The following is a 23715-nucleotide window of genomic DNA, read 5'->3' on the forward strand; positions in this document are numbered from 1 at the left end:
AAGGCACAGATTAGCAAAACAACCAAAGTTTCCTTCAGATATCAACATTAACCTTCAGTAGAGCTTGTCTACTACCTATTAATACACTGGAAATTGTGATGGACTTAGCTGATCAGTTGACTACCTTCACTTTGTAACAAAAACAAAGTGAAGGAAGGAAGAAAGGGGAAGCAATAACATTGAAGACAGATGAACAAATTTATTAGAAAGCATGTTGATGTGGGCTAGATATAACTCTTCATAATAGAACTTTTCTCTAGATTTGTATATTCCCTCATAATTAGTTCTGTGTAGAAACTCTTCTTGTCAATAGTTTTTTTTTTTCCCACTAAGTCGTTACCATTACCTACTCAGTTTTTTCTAGAATTAGTATGATATATTTGTGAGTTTAAACTGCCATTCTCCTGGCCCACTGAATTTTCTATTCATTGTAAAATAGGTATGAAATACTGGTGACTAAATGGTGAAAGTGAGTGAAAAATTTCTTTGTTAATCCTTGTCTAGTCGCACGAAAATTATTACGTTACTAGTCGCGCACGGAGGTAACCTCCGGGGTTAAAAATGCGCATAAATTTCGTCCTTTGAGATGTTGTTTTGGCATGTTCGTTTGCAGTATTCTTCGGTATAATTACAAGAAACCCTTTTAAGTACTAATAGGTTATTCTTACATAGTTTGTTTGACCTAAAATCAGAATACTGTACACCTTAACTATGACAAATGGTCTTATGATATTAAATTGATGAGACTCGCCATTACCTACGAAAATCACATCATATGAAATATGAAATAATATTTTTCTAAAATGCATTTAGAAGAACAAAACAACAAGGTTATCAACCTAGAAAATAAAAAAATATGCACTAAAATATAAGGTAATTTACTTTTTTTCACACGGAAGAAATGTCCAGGCGATGTCACTCGTCACAACAATGATCCCTCACTCGTCACAACAATGATCCCACACTCGCACACAGGATGCACGATCATGCCGAAATGCTGACAGGATGAGTCCAAATGAACAAGGAGAAAGATATAGGGGTGGGGAGACCAACAGTTTGACTGGGAAGTTCGGTACCGTGCAAAATGAAATCGGCCCGGAGGAAATCTCCGTGAGCGACTAATTAAGGGTTAACATACTTTCTAATTATTCATTCTCTGCTTGAAATAAATCCTGATTTTCATTTTGTTAGAAGAGTTTATATTTGATAACCTTCTTATGATGGTGATTTGACCTTGAAAAAGAAAACCATGTAGTTCATACTATATTTAAGAAACATGTCATCTAGCATACCAATTTATTAGAATAGTGACTTACCTATCATTAGAGAGTTTGTCGTACTGATAATTTGAAATATAAATTAATATCTTGCGCCGTCATTTTATCAGCTGTCCGACTCGTTGGCTGAACGGTCAGCGTACTGGCCTTTGGTTCAGAGGGTCCTGGGTTCGATTCCCGGCTGTGTCGGGGATTTTGACCTTAATTGGTTAATTCCAGTGGCACGGGGGCTGGGTGTATGTGTTGTCTTCATCATCATTTCATCCTCATCACGACGCGCAGGTCGCCTACGGGAGTCAAATAGAAAGACCTGCACCTGGCGAGCTGAACCCGTCCTGGAATATCCCGGCGCTAAAAGCCATACGACATTTCATTTCATTTTATCAGCTGCTGAAGTTAGCCAATTAGATTACTACACGGGCAAATTCAAATGGGCTTTGCAAGGCGGTGTTGTTAAATCTGCATGTGGCTTAATACCGGCTTGAAAACCATCGCGAGACATCAGCATCAAATAGTCCTGCTCCATGGCTAAATAGTTAGTGTGCTGGCCTTTGATCCAGAGGGTCCCGAGTTCAATTCCCGGTCGGGTTGGGGATTTTAAACTTCATGGTTAATTCCGATGGCTCGGGGGCTGGGTGTGTGCGCTATCTTCATCATTAGAATTCATCATAGGTAGGGCCCCATCCTCACAGACACGCAGGTCGCCTAAACAGCGTCAACTCGACGACTTGCACCAGGCTTCATCGGAGGCCACTCACCATTATTAATATTTAGCATCAAATACAAAAACACGGTGGGTTTCAGCCAGTGTAACTGTAGCATACTTGCTATGGTGCGCTCCTGTCAGCTCTGAGGTTTAAATCCCCCCCATGGAAAAGGTTTTGTTTCTTCGATTGGTGCTCTCAAGCCGGTCTTCAGTGCAAGATATCGAATCTTTTTTCAAATTATTTATCAGTATGACCTAGCCTCTAACGCTCATATACACAGTTCATGTCTTTCCGACCACTCTCTCTCTCTCTCTCTCTCTCTCTGTGTGTGTGCGCGTGCGTGCGTGCATCTGGAAGACTTTTCCTTTCACTTCAAAAGTCAATATTTTCGACGATTTCACTCTTTCTCAAGCAGTAATGCTTAAAATGGAAGATGCAGTTACCATTTAGTTGTTAGTGTTAAGAATCATTTACTAATTTCACAATAAATATGTTCTGCTTTCTTTAACTTGAAGACAAAGCATACAGATCAAACTGCATATACTGGTACCAAATAAATCAAGTTCAAAATATCATACCAAAATAGCATACTGGTACTAGTGCACTAAAGATTACAAAATATAGAAACCTGTAATACTCAAGAATGAGTAAACCAGCATTAACCTCCATAATACTTCATACTTGAGTATTAGTGACCCTTTAGTTACAGCTTGGGACACTTCTGTTATAAAAATGTTATCAGTAAATTTTCCTACAAAAGCTTGTTGTAAATTAAAGTATTACACAGCACTTTGTCCACCAATTATCAGTTCAAAATTTGACATGACTTGGTACCATATATCTCTTTAAAATTCAGAATTGTAAGGCTATGTATTCTACACTTCTCTGTTCAAATCAGTGATCATGAGATGGAATTGCTATTATGTTAATATTTTGGTTGAATCTTCTTATGGGTAGTCTATGTACCGGTATCTTTCCATCGGTGCAAGATATCGTTTTCCTCTAAGCTTATCTGAACACCAGAAAGCTTAGGATGAGAAAGAAATCTACTTATATTCTGTGAGAAGAACATAGTCAGTCACCAAACTTAACAGCAGCAGCTTTCTAACTTTTGATATTATTTCATTTTTCTCTTAGCATACCGGTAACCTATTTTAATCATAGCCTTAAGTTAAAATATATTTGGCATTTTATGCATTAGAATATCAATGTTTGAATGATTTTTGAGTAGCTGAATGAATAAATCAAGTTCTGAGCAAATACAAATTGTGCAAAGAGACTTTTGTTTTTCATTGATTCAGCTATGTGCCTGAAGTAAGAGTTAAGATACTATCTCCACTTCCTTACCTTTCTATAGTAGTAATGTGCTTGTCTTAAACTTCTCATATGTTCCCTTTGTTTAATTGAGTATACAGCTAGCCAAGGGATTGGCCTCCATTTTGGAGGCTGGGATTGTGTGTGTTGTTCTTGTTTGCTGCTTACCCAGGTTGACCCAGACTCAGGTGGAGGGGCTTAGAGTGGCTGTGGTTCTCCGGGGGACTACTTAGCATTGAAGGGGTGAGTTGGCCTCTTACTAACTGTTTCAATGTACTCTTTCCTTTCGTGCATGTAAGTTTGTCCTGAATAATACTATGGGTGTCTGCATGTTATTGTATATCTATCACTATGTAGCTATGAATTATAACTCATAATGCTTTGTTTCTTGCATGGATATTTCCTGCAGTAACCAGTTAGCCTCTGTATGCTATACAATTCCCTGAATGTAATTACCTTGAAAATTCAGTAGTCTACTTTTTACAAACGAACATATCTGCATTAATTAAGTAGATCACCGATTTTTAACATCCTATAACGCTTTCACCTAGTAGTATAGGTACTTAGTATCAGTGAATACAGTTTCATGTCCCACTCAAAATACAGTATGAATGATTTTCATAATGAGTCTTACGTCCATAGACCTATTCTGGAAGTCATTGATATCGAAGTGATAAAAAATTTAAAGCTTAGGTATTTCTGTCATTTGATATATTTTACATTATTTTAAAATTTAAGTTAATACAGTTCTTAGATAAATATATATATATATTTTTTAATATTGCACTTTAGTAGAGACCTATAAACACAACATTCCTTATAACTCTTCACCTGCTGGACATTTTTCTTCAGTGGTAAATAAATACCTAACTCAACATTCCATGAAGTTCCTTACCGGTACCTGCTGGTGATTTTAACAGGCTGGCTGTGAAGCAAGGCTGGTTTGGTGTTTGCCTCCTTTGCTGAAGGGTTTACAGTATCCATGGGCATGATTGGAATTTTAGAATTCTTGTCTTCTTAATTTTATTATTATTATTATTATTATTATTATTATTATTATTATTATTATTATTATTATTATTATTATTATTATTATTATTATTATGACGTGCCCATTTCATATTTATCTTACATTCACTTTCATATTTTGCAATAATTATAATGCTAATAATGCTTCTTACATTAAAAAAAAAAACATATTGCTTGCTTTCTTACAGTGGTAGATAGTATATGCAACCCCTTTTTTTTAAATTCTGTATGCATTTATAGAAACTTTTGTATTCAAACATTAGAATATTAGGTTTAATAAGCTTGCACCTGTATCTGTTAGTCACACTTGCCCTCCTCAATAACAGTGTTAAGCCATAAGAAATCTGCAGATATTCTTCAGGTACAAACAGAATTCAAATTTGCAAAATAATAATAATAATAATAGTAATAATAATAATAATAATAATAATAATAATAATAATAATAATAATAATAATAATAATAATAATAATAATAATAATGCTGGGTAATCATGAACTCTGTTGCCAGAGATGTTTCATATGCTGACATCGTACAGCATGGGAAGCCAAAAGTACTTTCTTACGCTCTTAAAAAATCCAAAACTATCTCTCCCAGGTTTGAACTTGTGATCTTGGGATATGAAGGCCAACACACTACCAGTAGCGGTGATTAGGGAGGAGTGAGGGGGGGCTGTGGCCCCCACGCCCCACTTTGTGAAGAAAATATTACATTTTTATTCCATTTTAGCCAGCTTTAAGTAGGAATCATAGGAATTATTGAACAAAGCAATTTGTACTAGCCCTGTTGTCTTATCAACTATTTTTCCCTTATATTTTTAAAATTATTAACAATAATAGCAGAAATACACACAAAAATATCATTTGTCTCATTTGACCGATTTGTATAGCGCCACAGCAATTAGTGGAGACTTTGCATGTGCTGCGAGGAAGGGTAGCAGGCGTATACTTTTTTGCCAAGGTCATGGACACTGAATTCTGATTCACATGCTTACCGCATGCATTCGTCAGTCTGGCAGTCTCTGTAGTGTCTGTAAGTTTCTTAGTGTGTAGTCAAATACTAAATGATTTTAATTCTATAATCATGCCATACATCTTTTTAATTGTAATAAATGTGTAATATTGCTCCTTTATTGAAAGTTTTGTTGTATAATAATGAGTCAAAATCTCAAAAACTATTATTACCATACTTAAATTGGTAAACTGTCAACCTTTTCCTCTCTGGTGAAATTAGCTCAGAGAGCATTAAAAACTTACCGTTTTGTAAGTTTTAAAAAAAAAATAAATAAATAAATAAATAAATTAATTAATTAATTAATTAATTAATTAAATAAATAAATAATAATAATAATGTTGGCTTTATGTCCCACTAACTACTTTTACCATTTTTGGTGACTCTGAGGTGCCAGGATTTAGTCCAGTAGGAGTTCTTTTCCGTGCCAGTATAAATCTACCGACACGAGGCTGATGTATTTTAGCACCTTCAAATACCACCTGACTGAGCCAGGATCGAACCTGCCAAGTTGGGGTTAGAAGGCCAGCGCCTCAACCGTCTGAGCCATTCATCCCGGCTTCAGTTTTGATGTATATACCCCCATCCCCCCTCGTAAGCTATATTGCACAAACCCGGGTACTGTTTGTTGTCTGTATTATTTTTGCCCCCGCACTTTTAATTCCCAATCACCGCTACTGCACACTACCACTGATCTATAGAAGGAACTAAGATACAACTTATTGTCCTCACAACAGTCCCTTCACACCAGTTGATATCAGCTAGGTGCTCTGTGATATCACTTCTCTGTGCCTTGGAGCTCCATTGAACTGAATGAGAATAGGTCAGTGTTAAAGGATGAATATTGATCTTGCAGTCTGATTGCATTATAGGTTTGCAAAAAATATTTGGTAAATGCTCAAATTGAACATTCACCTATGGTGCTGAAAAGCTTATTCTACATAGCGTGCAACTGTTTGCATCAAAGAACGTTTTTCACCAGCTATGTCCATTTTGTCAGCAATTTCTGATATTGTATGTGAATGCTGGATCAGTACTTTAATTCATGAAACTGTGTCTTTGTCATTTTTGTTAACACCCCTTCACTACAATTATGGTAAGGTTGAGGCTAAGTGACCTTTTAGAGAGGATAACATGTCATCATCATTCACCTCTCTTGGCCAATCAAGCAACCACAAGGCTCCTCAATGCCAGAAAAGAAAATAATGTCTATTTTTAGTCTGTGTGACCATGTTATATTTCAAGAAAATAAAATATAAATGATTGACAATAAAATAAATTCATATGAAAAATAATAATGGGGATAGTTATTTTAACTTTCTTGAAATCTACACTGACTGACAGAGCAAATGCAACACCAAGAAGGAGTGGTCAGAACTTTATGCCAATTGCAGGGTAGACTGACGTCACTGAGGTATGCTCATGATGTGAAATGCGCCACTGTGCTGCGCACGTAGCGAACGATAAATGGGACACGGCGTTGGCGAATGGCCCACTTCGTACCGTGATTTCTCAGCCGACAGTCATTGTAGAACGTGTTGTCGTGTGCCACAGGACACGTGTATAGCTAAGAATACCAGGCCGCTGTCAACGGAGGCATTTCCAGCAGACAGACGACTTTACGAGGGGTATGGTGATCGGGCTGAGAAGGGCAGGTTGGTCACTTCGTCAAATCGCAGCCGATACCCATAGGGATGTGTCCACGGTGCAGCGCCTGTGGCGAAGATGGTTGGCGCAGGGACATGTGGCACGTGCGAGGGGTCCAGGCGCAGCCCGAGTGACGTCAGCACGCGAGGAACGGCGCATCCGCCGCCAAGCGGTGGCAGCCCCGCACGCCACGTCAACCGCCATTCTTCAGCATGTGCAAGACACCCTGGCTGTTCCAATATCGACCAGAACAATTTCCCGTCGATTGGTTGAAGGAGGCCTGCACTCCCTGCGTCCGCTCAGAAGACTACCATTGACTCCACAGCATAGACGTGCACGCCTGGCATGGTGCCGGGCTAGAGCGACTTGGATGAGAGAATGGCGGAACGTCGTGTTCTCCGATGAGTCACGCTTCTGTTCTGTCAGTGATAGTCACCGCAGACGAGTGTGGCGTCAGCGCGGAGAAAGGTCAAATCCGGCAGTAACTGTGGAGCGCCCTACCGTTAGACAACGCGGCATCATGGTTTGGGGCGCTATTGCGTATGATTCCACGTCACCTCTAGTGCGTATTCAAGGCACGTTAAATGCCCACCGCTACGTGCAGCATGTGCTGCGGCCGGTGGCACTCCCGTACCTTCAGGGGCTGCCCAATGCTCTGTTTCAGCAGGATAATGCCCTCCCACACACTGCTCACATCTCCCAACAGGCTCTACGAGGTGTACAGATGCTTCCGTGGCCAGCATACTCTCCGGATCTCTCACCAATCGAACACGTGTGGGATCTCATTGGACGCCGTTTGCAAACTCTGCCCCAGCCTCGTACGGACGACCAACTGTGGCAAATGGTTGACAGAGAATGGAGAACCATCCCTCAGGACACCATCCGCACTCTTATTGACTCTGTACCTCGACGTGTTTCTGCGTGCATCGCCGCTCGCGGTGGTCCTACATCCTACTGAGTCGATGCCGTGCACGTTGTGTAACCTGCATATCGGTTTGAAATAAACATCAATTATTCATCCGTGCCGTCTCTGTTTTTTCCCCAACTTTCATCCCTTTCGAACCACTCCTCCTTGGTGTTGCATTTGCTCTGTCAGTCAGTGTATTAACATCCTCCATCTTGTTGGTGGCACAGTCAGTCATTTGGTGTCCTGTTTCCAAAATAGCGGATTCAATCCCGGCTGATTTTGGCAGTATTTAAGGGTGTTTTAAATGATACAACTCTGCGAGTTGAATTCCAACATATTAAAGATATTGTGCAGGACAAATTTCTAATATCCAAATGACTTAGAAAATCAACTGCAATTAAAGAACTATTTTAAAAAGTATCATTACTTAAAATGTACTGTGGAATCAAATTGCTGGCCTCTGCCATTTTGGAAAAGAATTCATCTTTGTAGATGACTTCTTATACATTCTTTATTAGGCATGAAGATGTCTGTCTTTGCAATGACAATGTTGTTCATGTAACATCTGATCTTTGTTCTCCAGCCTAAACATGAAACCTAGTGAAAATGCATGGGATTGATTAAAATAAGCATTTTTTGGATGTCTTGACAGACCAACAAATATGCAAGACTTGCACTGTATATCCTTTGAAGAGTAGGACAAATTGGACTAACAACGGCTTATTGAGTTAGTGGGATAGCATACTCTCGAAAAGGATTAAAGCATGCATCACCAAGGAGAGATGTTTCTGGGTACTAAAGGTACTGAGGTAATGCGAACTGTGAAACTAACTCTCTGTTGTAGAATAGACATTTGTCTATTGGTGACCAATAGGTACTGTAGGATATGATGCATTTATACTTTTGTCTTAAAATTTGTGAAGCATTCAATCCATTAGTGATGCACAGTTTCTTTTTAATATATTTACATTAATGGTGCAATTCTCATTCCTTCAGCATGGTACATTACTGTATCTTACACCCACATACATAATGTGTGGAATCTACTAGCATAATAATAATAATAATAATAATAATAATAATAATAATAATAATAATAATAATAATAATAATAATAATAATAATAATAATAATAATAACCATGAGACCTGTTTATTTTCAAATGTGTAGAACCACATCTATCTATTTTGCACTATGTACGTTTATTATATAAATGTATGGGGAGACATTAGAAGACAGTCTTTTAATGAATATAATTTTAAAGTCAAAGTCAATGTTTCCTCTGTGGGCAATCCAGCACAAAAGAATTCACACATTCTCTTTAGGGGTGTGTTATACTTAATCCTTGTTATATCAGCAATGACTGGCTTACTACCACCCTAAAGTGCTTTAATGTTGCAAATTATTTGAAAGTTACTGCTTTATTCTTATGAACACACTTAATCTGCTAAAGGAACTGTAGAATTCCTTCAGTTTGAATTAACATATACATCAATGTGGCTAGTACTCTACTGCATAAAGTAAAACATCTTTTGTAAGCTTTATTTGCAAGGCAGTATTCTGTAACATAAAAGGTGGTCAGAAACAACATGAACCGGGTATATAACCATTAGAGGCTGGGTCAAACTGATAAATAATTTTAAAAAATAATAATAAATAAATAAATAAATAAATAAATAAATAAATAAATAAATAATAATGAAATAATAAATAAATAATAATGAAATAATAAATAAATTATAAATAAATGTATAAATAATGAATAAATAATAAATAAATAAAAATAATTCAAAATCTCACGTCGTAGTCATTTCATCAGCTGCTGAAGTGAGCCAATCAGATCACTTCACGGGCAAATTTAAGTGGGCTTTGCGAGCCAGTGTTGCTGAAGCTGCACGTGGCTTCTGACCAGCTTGAGAGCCATGCCGAGAAATCAACATCAGATGCAAACACTCCGTGGGTTTCAGCTAATGTGACCGTACTTGCTATGGTGCGATCCAGTCAAGAAGGAGGTATGTGTTGAAACTCCTCCCCTGCAGAAGTTCATATCTTTGATTGGTGCTCTCAAGCCACTCTTAAGCCCACTGCAGATTTGGCAACACCACCTCACAAAGCCCATTTGAATTTATTTGCAAAGCGATCTGATTGGCTAATTTCAGCACCTGATAAAATGACAACAGTGCAAGATATCAAATTATTTATTGGTGTGACCAACTCTCTAACGCTCATATATCTGGTTCGCGCTGTTTCCGTCCACCATGTATATTGTAATACGTGTTAGTAATTATATATATACGGATGTGATAGTTGAGTGACATTGTCATTAGCTTCTCATCAAGGCAGTCTTTATTGAAATCCCAGAAAATGCATGTGGGAATTTTTAGAGGAAAAGTCACATCTTTGTGATTTAGATTCTATCTAAAATTGGATGATACATGACTGATAATATAGCTATAGTCACATAAGCTTGCCTTGTGAAATATAGCTCGTATAATTTAGTTTTATTTAATATCTTCAATAACATTTTCTCAGCTTGTTTTAGAATATTAACTAGACATGTCAGAATGGCCTAGTAAAAAATGTAAATACTTTGCTGTTCTTAGTTTGTCTTTTTGTTTTCTTTGGCAGTGTTAATAAATCAAGGAGATCTGCTCTTTTCTTGAAAGAGTTTACTCAAATGTTCGTGTTGTATATTATAAATGTTTTCCTTTTGGTCTATATTTCCTTGTTTTTTCCTTGTGAAATGCAGTTATTAATATGCCTTTCAATCTGTTTTCTATATTTTCTTCCAGAAATATATGTATATTTTCTCTGTGATCTTTTGTTGTACTGATATTCTCTTAATATTTTCCTACTGAAAACTAAGCCTTGTGCAGGCTTAGCATTATATTTTGATCTGCTCCTATACTTTCCTGATTAACTGGTAATTTCTTTCTACTGACAGTAATGTCTGCATTGTTCTTCTTACTATGTGTTGCTTTATTTTCCTAACTTTTAAAACTAGAGATCACCTCATTTCAAGGAATGGCCATAGAAGAGTTTTATTATCTTCACCAAACAAATCTTCAGCTATATTTGTCATGTTGTAATATAAAAAAATGCTGTCTGCTTTAGTTTCTACTATAGTCTATTACGGTATACAGGCTTAGTATAAATTATATGAAAGGAATAATATTGTTGCTTAAGAACAGAGATCTCATATTTAACAAAAACAAGATTTTATAATAGAGTGAAAGTGCTGTCCTATGATTTAAAATGAGAAAGTGAGTTGTGTTAATTAAAATTATAAATTAAATTTGAAAATATTAAAACTGATTAGTAAAAAATATAATATAGTTTTTCATTTTGCACTTTTGATGTATCTGTAGACAAGTGTTACAATGTGCAAGGTACGAGATGGCTGGGTTAGTTCATTTAAACATTTCTATAGAGTATTTTGTTACGTGGTCTCTACAGAACATTCTGGAGGCTTTGTACACCCACAACTAAATAATAAAATTATATTACAGAAGAATTGCAGATATGAGGTCTCCATTCTTAAGTGACTGTCTTTAAGATTGGTTTTTTCAGTGTGAATATTGCCTAGATTATTTTTTGACTGAAGTAAGTGTAATAAGATAGTTGATGCACATGGAATTCCATATTTGCAAAAGTATGTAAATTGCAAATCAGGAAAATCAATAGACGACTATAATTTGTCATGTATTACTGCTGTAGTATAACAGAAGAGATGGCTGCAGTATTTTAGAATTGTGGCTGTCAAATCACAGGGGAAAAAAATGAAGAATTATACAACAGCCCATAGAAATTAGGTGAAAATTCTATAAGATAGTTTACTGTGTAGATACTGTAAATATTTAATATGATGGTACTTAAAATTATCATATTTGCAATGGTGCTAATTATTGTTTCAAGGGTAAAGAGAGGAGAAAATTAGTATAGTAGTAGGGAAAACTTTAATCCTTTGAAGAATGTCAGCATTTGCTGACAAACTGTTCTAATGCTGCATCCATCATTTGTTCATGTCTCAGATATTTTCAGTGTTTCACAAATTTAGCCATTCAGCAGGTCACATCAGAACTGGAATGTTGTCATTCCTGCTGCATGTGGCCTGACATATTTTTGCTGAAAATGCAGGAATGAGTTCTGCTGCTAAATGTAGTGGCTAAACAAAGGGAAGGATTCTGGAGATGGGGAAAGTGAAAGAATTCCCAGACTTTATAAGCTAAATACTATTTTTATTGGAAAAGAACAAGAGTTTACTGAGTGATATAAGATAAGAAAACTGAAGGAGTTGAGTCTGCCACAAGTTAGATCCCAGCTATGCAAATTTAGAGTTGGAATGATAGGTTCTTTACACAAGATTTCACTGCAAATCATTTTCAAGAAACAGTCCTTAAAACAGCAATCACCACTAATTATTATCAGTTAATTATTTGTAGTAAATGGGGGTTTATATTATTCTTTCATACACTAAGACAGCTCAAAAATACCTGAGCTCAATGAGTTGGTTGCAAGTTTCATAGGATATATTTATTATACTGTACTGGAAATTATTTATTTATCATTGTCACACAAGATCTATAAAACAAACTAATAAATGATGTGTTCACTCATGGTTGTACAATCTATTGTACTTGTCTGGGTATCAAAATACATTATACAGTGTCTTACTGGTGGACTGAGGAATACAGTAGTCATCAAAACATCGTTATAATACAATCAGCATTTGCTGACAAACCATTCTAATGCTGCACCCATCATTTGAAAATAATAATGTTATTTGCTTTACCCCCCCCACTAATTACTTTTACAGTTTTTGGAGACCCATCGTTTGATCGTGTCCCATATATATTTACAGTGGGTTAAAAATCTGGCCATCCAGTGGGTCATAACTATGATTGCCATACATCCTGGAAAACCAACATTATTGCAGATTTGAGGGCAGAAAAGTTGTCCTGGCTGGTTCAGCTAAATTCCTGTAAAATCATTCGGTCAGTCACCACTGATCTGAATTTAGGGCTGTTACCAAGTGTAAGATTCCCTACCAATTTTCTTAAATTATTTCAAAGAAATTGGAAATTCCACTCATATTTCCTCCAAGTTATCCTCTTGAATTCCAACTTCATATTCAATCTTTCCTGCTTTAAAAAACTCCATTCAAGCTTATGCGTCCACTAATGTAATTTCACGCCATCTCTCCGCTGACAGCTCGCGTAGTCAAACGGCTTGTCTCCTAACTCCCAAGTCTTCCCAGCCCAAAGTTTGTAACTTTTTGTAACATTGCTCTTTGTCCAGAAGAAATCGTGCTGCTTTCCTTCGGATCTTTTCCAATTCTCAAAGAAAGTAAATCTGGTGAGGGTCCCATATGCTGGAACCATACTCTGATTGGTGTCTTACCAACTGGTTATCATAATTCCTTCTTGCTATTCTGATATGAATAGCAATGTATTGTTATTTTTTGTTACATTACATTACAAATTTGAGCAGTTCATTTTCCATAATCAATATCCATACAATCTCATATTGATGAACACAGTTCAAAAGTGTTATCTCTATGACATTTTTTCCATTTTTCACTGGTTGGATGATCAGTAATCCAATACATTTAACAAAGAATGTGAACATTTCAAGTTCATAACAAAACTAAATATTTACAAACCACCATCATCTTTGTCTATCTTCAGTTTCTCAGGAAAGTGGTGAAAATTCCTAAACATTTATGTACAGAATATGAAATGAAACGAGCTATGGTGGTTCAGTTATTCTTCATTGGTGAATCATAATATTGATTATATTACACATGTGCTGTAAGGACTAATGCAAACAAAAATACAAATGAATATTATTACCAAGTGACCTGAAATAGGTGTAGGGGTAATATATCTGCTTTTTACAGGGGAATATTTAAATGTTAAACATTATAGAGGTTGAATGTTTAAACTCAATAAATCTGATTTCCCCCTCCTTTTTTTGTTCTTCTGGAAAGGATTCATAGTAGGGTAGAAAATATCATCGGCGTTCAGGCGGAAGTGACTAAGTCCTCTTTTTTTTTTTTTTTTTTTTTTTTTCGAATTTGAGTTAAATGCACTACTGGAGTAAAGAAAATACATTCTAGATGATGGTGTGGTCATTATTTTAATAGAATGAACCCTTTTGAGGGTACAGGTACCCTACCCTTTTATAATTTTTATAAGTTTAAATGTAGGTTTTTAAGGTAGAATTTTGAATTTATGATAAGTTAATATATTTAGCATGGAAGGCTTATTTACCTTTATCACTTAATTTTTTATTATTTTTTTTAGGATTAAGGGTTTTTATATTTTCCTTACTTATTTAATGTATTTTATTTGGTAAAGTTAATAGAAGAACTGAACTTCTTGAAGATTGACGTCCAGGCAAAAGTGACTAAGTTGACTTAATCACTTAATATGGAACATAGTAGAAGGCATTGCAAAAGGAACTAGCCCAAAAAGTGCGATAGCCTCGTAGTAATATAGAATCATATATCACTGATTTCTTAAAACCCATTTATCTCAAAACTATGTTTTTGGTCTTTGTAACTTCTGCCAGGATGCCAACGATATGTCCTGTTCATAAAAATTAAAATTCTTTCCCTTTGCCCATAAAGTAAATAAAAGAATGGGGATCAGTGGACATTGTTTCATCATCGATAGGAATCTGTTGATATTTGATCTCACCCTAGTCTTGTCTTGTTATTTGATCTCACCCTAGTCTTGTCTTGTTCAATGCATACTACACTTTCAATTATTGGACAGTGTCTCAAACTTTATGAAGTGACAGTGAAAGATTTCAATTAACTATTTATAGAATTGGTATGAATGTTGAGTATTCAGCCTGAAGGCCGGTTTGATCCTCAACAGCTCTGCCATGAGGTGTCACAGATGGCCTAGAAGTCACAGAAGAAGCATACTAGGGAAATGAGGAGTGAGGCAGTTTCCTGTTGCTTTCTTCACTGAGCTAGAAGTTGCTGTTGACTGACATATCTGCACTATTCATAAATGGGGCTGGCTGAATAAGGAATGGTATTAATCAGAATCGTCAAAGCCAACGATGAGACTGGGACAGGTCAAGGTACGGAACAAATATGACCTAGCACATACCAGAAGATATAGTGCACTATAAACTAATTTTTTTTTTGCTAGGGGCTTTACGTCGCACCGACACAGATAGGTCTTATGGCGACGATGGGATAGGAAAGGCCTAGGAGTTGGATGGAAGCGGCCGTGGCCTTAATGAAGGTACAGCCCCAGCATTTGCCTGGAGTGAAAATGGGAAACCACGGAAAATCATTTTCAGGGTTGCCGATAGTGGGATTCGAACCTACTATCTCCCGGATGCAAGCTCACAGCCGCGCGCCCCTATGCGCACGGCCAACTCGCCCGGTACTATAAACTAAGTCTCACCAGCAAACGCATACAAATCAAATCAAATCAAAATCTCTTTATTTGCAAATGAGGTGTCTACCTCAGTGGCAAATGGTACACTAAAATACATTATTGTCAAGCACTCAATTTTAAATTAACAGGATACGAAGAAAATTTTCCTAGAATACAATATTATACAATTTACACTAATATTTTTTTCTATTAAACACATTCATCATCCTTAATAAATTTATATTGTTTACAAAATTCTACTTATATTATCTTACAAACATAGTCAACTCACATACAGTACGGTATGTGAAATTACTTCTAATAATACTATACAACTGGTATAAGATTAAAATTAACATTGAATTTATTGACATATTTATATTTTACCCATTTTGGAACCTAAGTAGCATAACGACTTGCTGCGTCTTAACCAGAGCCCCTTTTGCCACCACTTTTCAGAGTTATATATTGCTATAAATTGTTTAGTATTGTTGCTGTTTGCATCACTGTGTATACATATAATTTGTATGTTTTATTAAGTTTGGATCTATATCTATATTATATTGTTTAGAGTGCATTGTAATCAATATACTGCTTCTTTTTGAAAGTAATATCAATTGTCATATAATATGCAAAAGAAATTGAGATTCAACTTGCAAAGTTTCTAACCATTTACTCTTAATACATCTTCCTTTATAAAATATAACTTGTAAATATATTTTTATATCTGTTCTTTCTTCATATAAAAGCTAAAATGACATGGTTTTTGTTTGTTCACAGAATGTGTTGAAGGGATGATCCTGTTCAATGGTCAATGCGTTCCCTCATGTCCAGAACAAACAGTGGTGGGCTTGGATGCCAAAGCTCACACTGCCTGTGTCAGATGCCACTATTCATGCAAAGAATGCTCCGGACCTAACGATTATCAATGTGTAGCTTGTTTTGGTGATGCATTTATGAGCCATCCAAGTAGTTCAGAGAGCTATTGCTATCCCTCTACTCTTCGTTCTACTCTTGAATCCCATAAATGGCAAATAGTGATTGTTGTAGTTTTCCTGATAAATATTTTACTGCTTATTTTTGCAATTGTATACTACTTCTTTGTGAAGAAACGAGGATGCTTTTCACACAGTTATCGTTACAGCAAAATGAGCAGTGGGGAGAATTTTGCTATTCCTACTAGTTTATTAGATGAGAAACATAAAGTAATTTATGACGTGTCTGGCAGTGACAGTGAAAACTGATTGAATTTTGCTGGATCTGTAACTCGTCTAGTCATGAATGAGCCCCACAACTTGGAAAATCAGTTCATACTCTTATTCATTATATTTATTTTATCCTCTTAAATGATAAAGGAAGCCTCTTTTTTTTAAAAAAAATTTCTGTAATAAATATGTTAATTTCATTATTGGAATTTAACATTAAATACTGATTGAAAATCATTCATTTTCAAGTGCCTGGGTGAATTAGGGCATTTATTTTAAGTGACTCTTACTTTTCATAAAAATTATGTTTAAATATTTAAATTCAGTTATACCATCTACTTCATTGACAACCAAATAAACTATCTTCTCCAGTCTACTAGTTTTACTGTAGGGATAAGGATACAAAACATTCTATTCTGGGCATTTCATCATGATGCCTCTCAGAAGCTACTGATCATCTTGTGATATAACGGTAAAATTTTGAATGACCTATTGTATTTCCTAGTCAACACAGGTAGTTATGATGATGTTGATCTACAAAGGGCTAAGGGATAAAGGCCTTTTCATATCACTTACTAATAAAGCAACTTACCCCAGTAATGATGAAGCCCATCTCTTACTTGAAGTCAACTTCTGTCCTGAACAGACTTGTTAACACAATCATTCCCAGCTCCCTCCATGCAGCCCAGCGATTTTTAGATGCCACCCTGACTCGCTAGGTAACATGTAACACACGACTTCAACTTAATATCACTCCTATACTATAAATCCTAAAAATATGAAAACTTGTACTTACCTTCACAAGTTGATCTAGTACAACTTTTTACTTGCCATGACTATCCATTTCATCACTCAGTGTCACTTGATTCCAACCGCGCACTTCAGAGACCTTGGGACTGACGTGTTTATTTAAATTACACATCCTACAATGTGGAAATTTACCCCCCAAATTGTAGTAAAATGTTCATCTGCCTGATATCTACCAGCAAACTGATATACTGTATCATCTAACATACCTTTGAATATAAAAAATTTGGCACAAATTCAAATCTGTTCAAGGTCAGAGACAGCATTTTATATATGTGAAAACCTAATCCGACCATGGTCGGATATGGGAGTGAATGTGGGCCAAATTATGATCAGACAATGATCATGTTCAGTGTGGTTTATTTTGTTCACAAGCCACTTTTAAGTAACATACAGGCTACACTAATGTCTGATAGTTGAGCATTCAGTTGTAGGTACTGGTACTTCACAAAGATGTAGTCAACATTCTCAATTGTCATAAATCTTTATGCAAGTAAATACTGTATTAAAAGAGGATAAAATGAAAATATTGATGAGCTAGAGTGGATAGTATAGTAAAATCTGAAAATATAAGATGATTTTACAATATATGTTGAATAACATATTGAATGACTGAACAGTAATTCAGGGGTAATATGAACAAAATCATGCAATACAATAGCTGTTATATTCTGGTTAGAACCAAAATTAGGCTAAATAACAATTACCAGATTTACAAGCATATTATAAGAACTACCCTCCTATGAAGACATAAGTAGATTAGAGACTGATAAATAAATGAAAAATAGTCTATTATTTTAGTGGAAAGAAAAATCAATAGTTGGAGTTTCAAAATTGATGTTAATATGACCATATGACCATGGACTTGAGATTGCTGACATTGTGTCTGAATGAGAATTCCTAGATTAGTAGTTTGTTAGTTGTAAATCATAGTTTAAAATATGAAAGAGCATGAGATGAATAATTCTATGAGATGGTAATGCAGATTGAAATTCTGAGGATCTCAAATTAGTGGCTTAAGTACAATCTCTTCATAAACATGCATAAATTACTGGTCTTTTGTTGTTATATTTTTAAAAACTTGTGTTGTACTTAATGAGCATATGAAGTTTTACAGTATCAGAGATACTCAAAAACCTCAACTAAAAGTACATCGAATAAAATATAGCTTTTATATGGTTTTTAGAAATCATTAAGTAGGCTATTCTGTCTTTAAGAAGGTGTTTCACCTCAAGAATTCAAGGGTAAATGAACTATAACACTAGAAGGTATTTGTCCATTGAATACTGAAAGGAAGAATTCTTCATGATTCTTTTAAGCAACTTATCCTTAGGTCACTGGTTAAGTCATAATGTAATAAAAGATATCGAAGTCCATAATATAATATAAAATTACAGTATTCTTTATTATAAGAATATGTATTCACTTAATTTCTAACAATAGTAAAGGCATTAAAAATGCCATCAGTTTTCTGCTCTGAAACCCAGAGACTACAACAGGTTCATCTGCTAGACAAATTATAAATTAAAAAAAGATCAGTTCGACACCTCCAGTATATTCTATTATTAGGACCAGTGTTTATTGTTTTATTTTTTTGGTAGAAATCTGTATTTTTTAAGGATTTTGCATTTTTTGAAGGATTTTTATGTTTTAAAAGGTGCCTATGTAGGTTTTTCAATTTTTTCAGAGGTGTTATAAAACAGTTTAGAAGTTGGAAAATTTGGAAAGTTTATAAAAGAATTTAAGGAAACAATCTTGCATGGAAATCAATGAACAAACAACCATTTCAAATTTGAATTAAAGTAGAGAACAGTTTTATATGTTGGCTACCTGACTGAAATACCTATATAAACTATAATGTCATCAAAGAAAGACACATTATTTCCTGTTACTTTTGAAAGGAGAATGTTCCCATAGTATTCAAATGATCTTCTTTCATGTTCCAACACAAGTTACTCAAGACACCTGAGTAGGAAGAAAAGAAATATTCATTGTCAACATTGACATACAGATACCACACTGACTGAAGAGCTCTGCTACTAAATTAGTGATGTTGATCAGGTAGACTAAACAGGATTTTCACAATACTGATCTTTCCATCTCGGAGCATAATTTTATTGGTTTGCACCTGAAGTTCAGCATATTCTTTTATGATCACTGAATCATCTTGATTTCCAAAGAATGGAATAGTCTTCATCATTTCCACCAGGGTAGTATCCATGTTACTGTTGATGGTGGATGTTGGATTGAACACTTCCAGTGCTGAATGCAATTTGTGAGCCAGATCCTCTGACATCAGTAACTGCAATTTTGTAAGTACTAAAGTGATGATGCTATGCGTTTTACTGTTGGTCCCACATTTCCTTAAGCATTTGCACTTTTGATGCAGTTTAACTTCTCTAGTGCTTCAGAATAAAATTTCCCTCTTTAGCAAACTCAAAATTCACCATAATCTTCTTAGTTCAGTGCAAAGAGTCTGGTCTAGACGGGTATGAAGATTCTTCTAGTTCAGTGATGTACTCCACAAAATCCGTAGCATCTTCCTTCACAAATGTTGCCTCAGCTGAAATAAATTATATTAACTTCATTAGGTGTCAGTTATTTCATAAAATGGTATACATTGCTGACAGAAATCAGTTCTTCTGATTGTATGAGTTCAGTGATGTCGCACAAATGTTTTTCAATAGAAAAGACAGCTTTGAACCAAGTATTACACCTAATCATTCACTCGGGCTGGAAACAACATAGGGGTCTTAGATGGGTGCTTTGTTTTGAAAAATTGAACATACATGTTTTATTTTCTTTGTATTTAGAAGCACTGCTTTAATCATAGCCACAACTGAGTTAAATTCTGTCAGTTTGTTCGTAAATGCACACAGCCTGTTCTCTGAGGAATACTTTTAGTAAACTGAAGCACTTTAACATGTCTGTTGCACTGTCACTCCAACTTCTCCGGCAGTATATTCACTTTAGAGAAGTCTCCGTAGTTCTTCTGGCAAAATTATCCTACGCAGAATGTTCTTTGTTTGCCATCTGTGTTTTCACTTTACATGTGCTTGGTTCATGTATCTTCCCTGTTCCATCATATCGTACAGTTACATTTGCATATTCCATTTTTTGAATTGGATGCATATAATTTGTCATTTTCAAACTCTGAAGTACCGGTAATGTTTGCTTTAGGTATATTAACAGCAATGGAAACAAAATACTTTCCCTTTATAACATTCTCTAACAACACCTGCTTACTCTGAAGCTTTTATCAGTATGGTGTTGGTCACTTAGGCCCTACTCTCTTGGACTTGGACTGGGGCCTGGGACGCTACATGCTTTCTCACTTGGATTGATGTCTTATACAGAAGCAGTGGGAGAAAAGAAGTTAGTCTTGGAGCATTGCAAGCTGATAGGTATCTTATTGTTTACAAAAATGTGTTAACTAACAACTGATACTTTAAAATCATCATCATCATCATCATGAGCTTGAAAGCTTGGGGAAATGAGTCATCCCGAAGCAGTTGACGAACAGAGTGCTAGAATTTTGATGCAACTGGTATTCTATTGCCTATTTCTTGGTTTATGGTATTGTTAGAAGAAATGTAGCTCCCTAAGTATTTGAAGTTATTAATAATATCTACTTCTTTATTTTGCACTCATAGAATTTTGACTCATTGCAAAACCAATTCTTTTAAATTCTTCTTCCCAAAGATATAATTTAGCTTGCACTTCTGCTTCTGTCACACCCCATAGCATAACATCATCAGCAAATACAAAAACTTTTAAATTAGAGAAAAGCACACATTTTTCATACACACAAAAATGGTAAATCTGACAAATTTGCATTATTGTTTGATTTTGTTATTTCATGAAACAAATTCACCTTAATTCTGGTTAATTAAGATACATAATGCATAATAAGTTTCCCAAGCATTTTGGAGTACGGTATATTAATGAAAGGTGGTTTTATTGTGAATGTGAAAAACACAGATCAGGTCCCTACTTATCATTTCAGTTTACCTATTCAGATGGGTTACATTTGAAGTTTTTTATATTTTAATCAAAGGTAACTTATGGGAATAGTTACCAAGAAAGTAGTTAAAACAGGAATCATTTCCTTGTATTACATCACATTATTTCTGGATTAAATCTGAAAGAGAAATAAAATTGACCAGCCTATTTCTGCCATATTTAATAGTAAAGAAACACAAATGCCATGCAGAATGGAAACCAACCAGCTGACATTTCTAATGATGTTGGAACAAAAATTTGAAAAGTGTCAAATGTTGCGGAGATAAAATAACAACAAACTAATACAAAAAAAATATTCATGTTGAGCAACATTCCAACTGCTACAGGGAGATTCTTCAGTTCTAGCAATAAGATGGCTAAGCCTGCAATGCCTTGAATACTTAGTGGTACAGAAGTAATAGGGCAAAATATGTTCCTTTTTGTGAAGTATTGGTAAAGTTGATACTTGTGTGGATGTAATCTTTCATGGTCAGGTATATAATCTCTTGACCAAAGGGCAAAGGTAAACAGACAAAAGTGCCAAGTACATTACAATAGAATATTTACACTTCTATTCTTTTATTAATTTTTATTTAACTGTTGAAGAATACTGAAGAATTTTTGCAACTCTTATTTTACTCATTTGCTTCTTTCTTGATACATAATTTTATTTGATTCCATCATACTAACAAATATTTTCTAATACTTTTACATTCTGTTGATTATTAAAGCAGCTGTTAATTATCATAAAGTACACAGTCATTACTTCAAACTATGAAGTTAGGACACTGGTCATCATGGTAACTATTAAAAGGAAAATTGAATTATCAGTTAAAGAATGAGTGTTCCATTTCTATGTACAGTTATTCATATCAACTTAAACTTTTATGAAAAAAAGAAAAGGAGTATCTCTGTGCTGTTCATCTAAAAATTTGAAAACTTCAGAGTTACTTTTCAAGCAGTTTGATTGTGCTATACAATACTTCAACTAATTTTCTATCTGTATACCGTACTATTAAAGGTTACCGGTACCATAATATGGAATACTGTTAAATGCAATGCAGTAAGAACAACTCAGTTAATGAGTTGAGCCATAACATGTGTATATAAAAAAGTGCTGTGACATCCTTACTAACATGATAGTTTATTATAAAAATTTGATACATCACATGAGAGAATTATGTCAGCAATCTACAATTTAGCATTTATTTTAATTACTTTAAAAAATGTTTTTTATCATGAAATTTAGTTAGGAAGTGTCAAGTTACTATTTTCATTATTGTTTTAAGTGTTAGGTGTACATTTTTTGTTTGTGATTGTACAATTCAAGGGTTAATTGTTGCTTCATTTCACTGAAAAGGAACATTTTAATAAAGATGATATTTTGATTAATACAAATGTTTTATTATGTATAAATTTATTCCCCTGATACAAACCAGCAACACTGCTTAAAAATTTACTGCAATCTGAACATCAAGAACTACTATATACTTAAGAAAATGATCAGGTCACCAATTCTTTCAGTTCTGTAAAATTCAACTTCCAAAGTAACCTTCTTTAAAGTATGGTGCTGCTATTAATACTTTGTTATTCTTTTAAAGAGCTGAACTACCTACATTGTCATTCATTCTCAGATTTAATACCAGTTACAGTAAAACTTGTAAAGCGGAACGTCTATGAAGCGGAAATTTGTCCAACGTGTACGAAAGTTATGGTCCCGGCCCACTGGATATAAATTTGCATGTTATTTATGTTGTATAGAGCGGAATCTGTTCAACATGTAAACGGAAAGAAATTATGAAAATAATTACTGTATAATGCGGAAATTATGCTTTAGCTGTGAAATTTATTTAGGCATATCCGGTACTGCAGGTACATAAATATTTTGCCAGGGGAAGATTCAGGTGTTCACAGACGGTAACATGCTGCTCTAATGAGGTCCAGGTTTCCAAATTCCTGGTAGAATGGGATTTAAATCTCCGCTAATTGCCTGACTCTTGCCATGATTCATAGAGATCTTTATCTTGATGTACAACTTGAGCCCTATTCTAAGGTAAACAGTTCCCTTACTTTGTGTCCCGTCAGTAAATTTGTATCAATTTTGAAGACAGCACGATGGCTAAGTATATGTCACAGACGCTAAGTGAGAAAGTGAAATTTATTGAAGCTAGTGAAAAGGAAAAGTTGTCTGTGAGTGAAATTATGTCGCATTTCAGATGTGGAAAAACTCAAGTTAATGAGACTTTAAAACATAAGGATGACATTACTAAGCAGTGGGTGGAGGGGAACGGACAAATGAAGAGGAAATCTAAGGTGACATCCAATGAAGAAATCAGTGATTTAGTGTGGGAATGGTTTGTCAGCCTGTTTGAGAAACCTTCCAGTTAGTGGACGTATGCTACAGAGTGA

At 35.1% G+C, this 23715-nt stretch overlaps 1 protein-coding gene across 1 annotated transcript in view; it reads left to right on the forward strand.

Moving 5' to 3' along the window:
* LOC136858647 (furin-like protease 1) overlaps positions 1-22704 on the forward strand; it is a 618861-nt gene extending 596157 nt beyond the window's left edge. The window contains exon 13 of the mRNA XM_067138363.2: positions 16073-22704. Coding sequence (XP_066994464.2) covers positions 16073-16536 — 464 coding nt within the window. The 3' untranslated portion in view covers positions 16537-22704. The remainder of the gene's footprint in view (positions 1-16072) is intronic.
* The last annotated feature ends 1011 nt before the right edge of the window (positions 22705-23715 follow it).

This window comes from Anabrus simplex, chromosome 1, assembly GCF_040414725.1.
Source record: "Anabrus simplex isolate iqAnaSimp1 chromosome 1, ASM4041472v1, whole genome shotgun sequence".
In the NCBI taxonomy this organism is placed as follows: domain Eukaryota; kingdom Metazoa; phylum Arthropoda; class Insecta; order Orthoptera; family Tettigoniidae; genus Anabrus; species Anabrus simplex.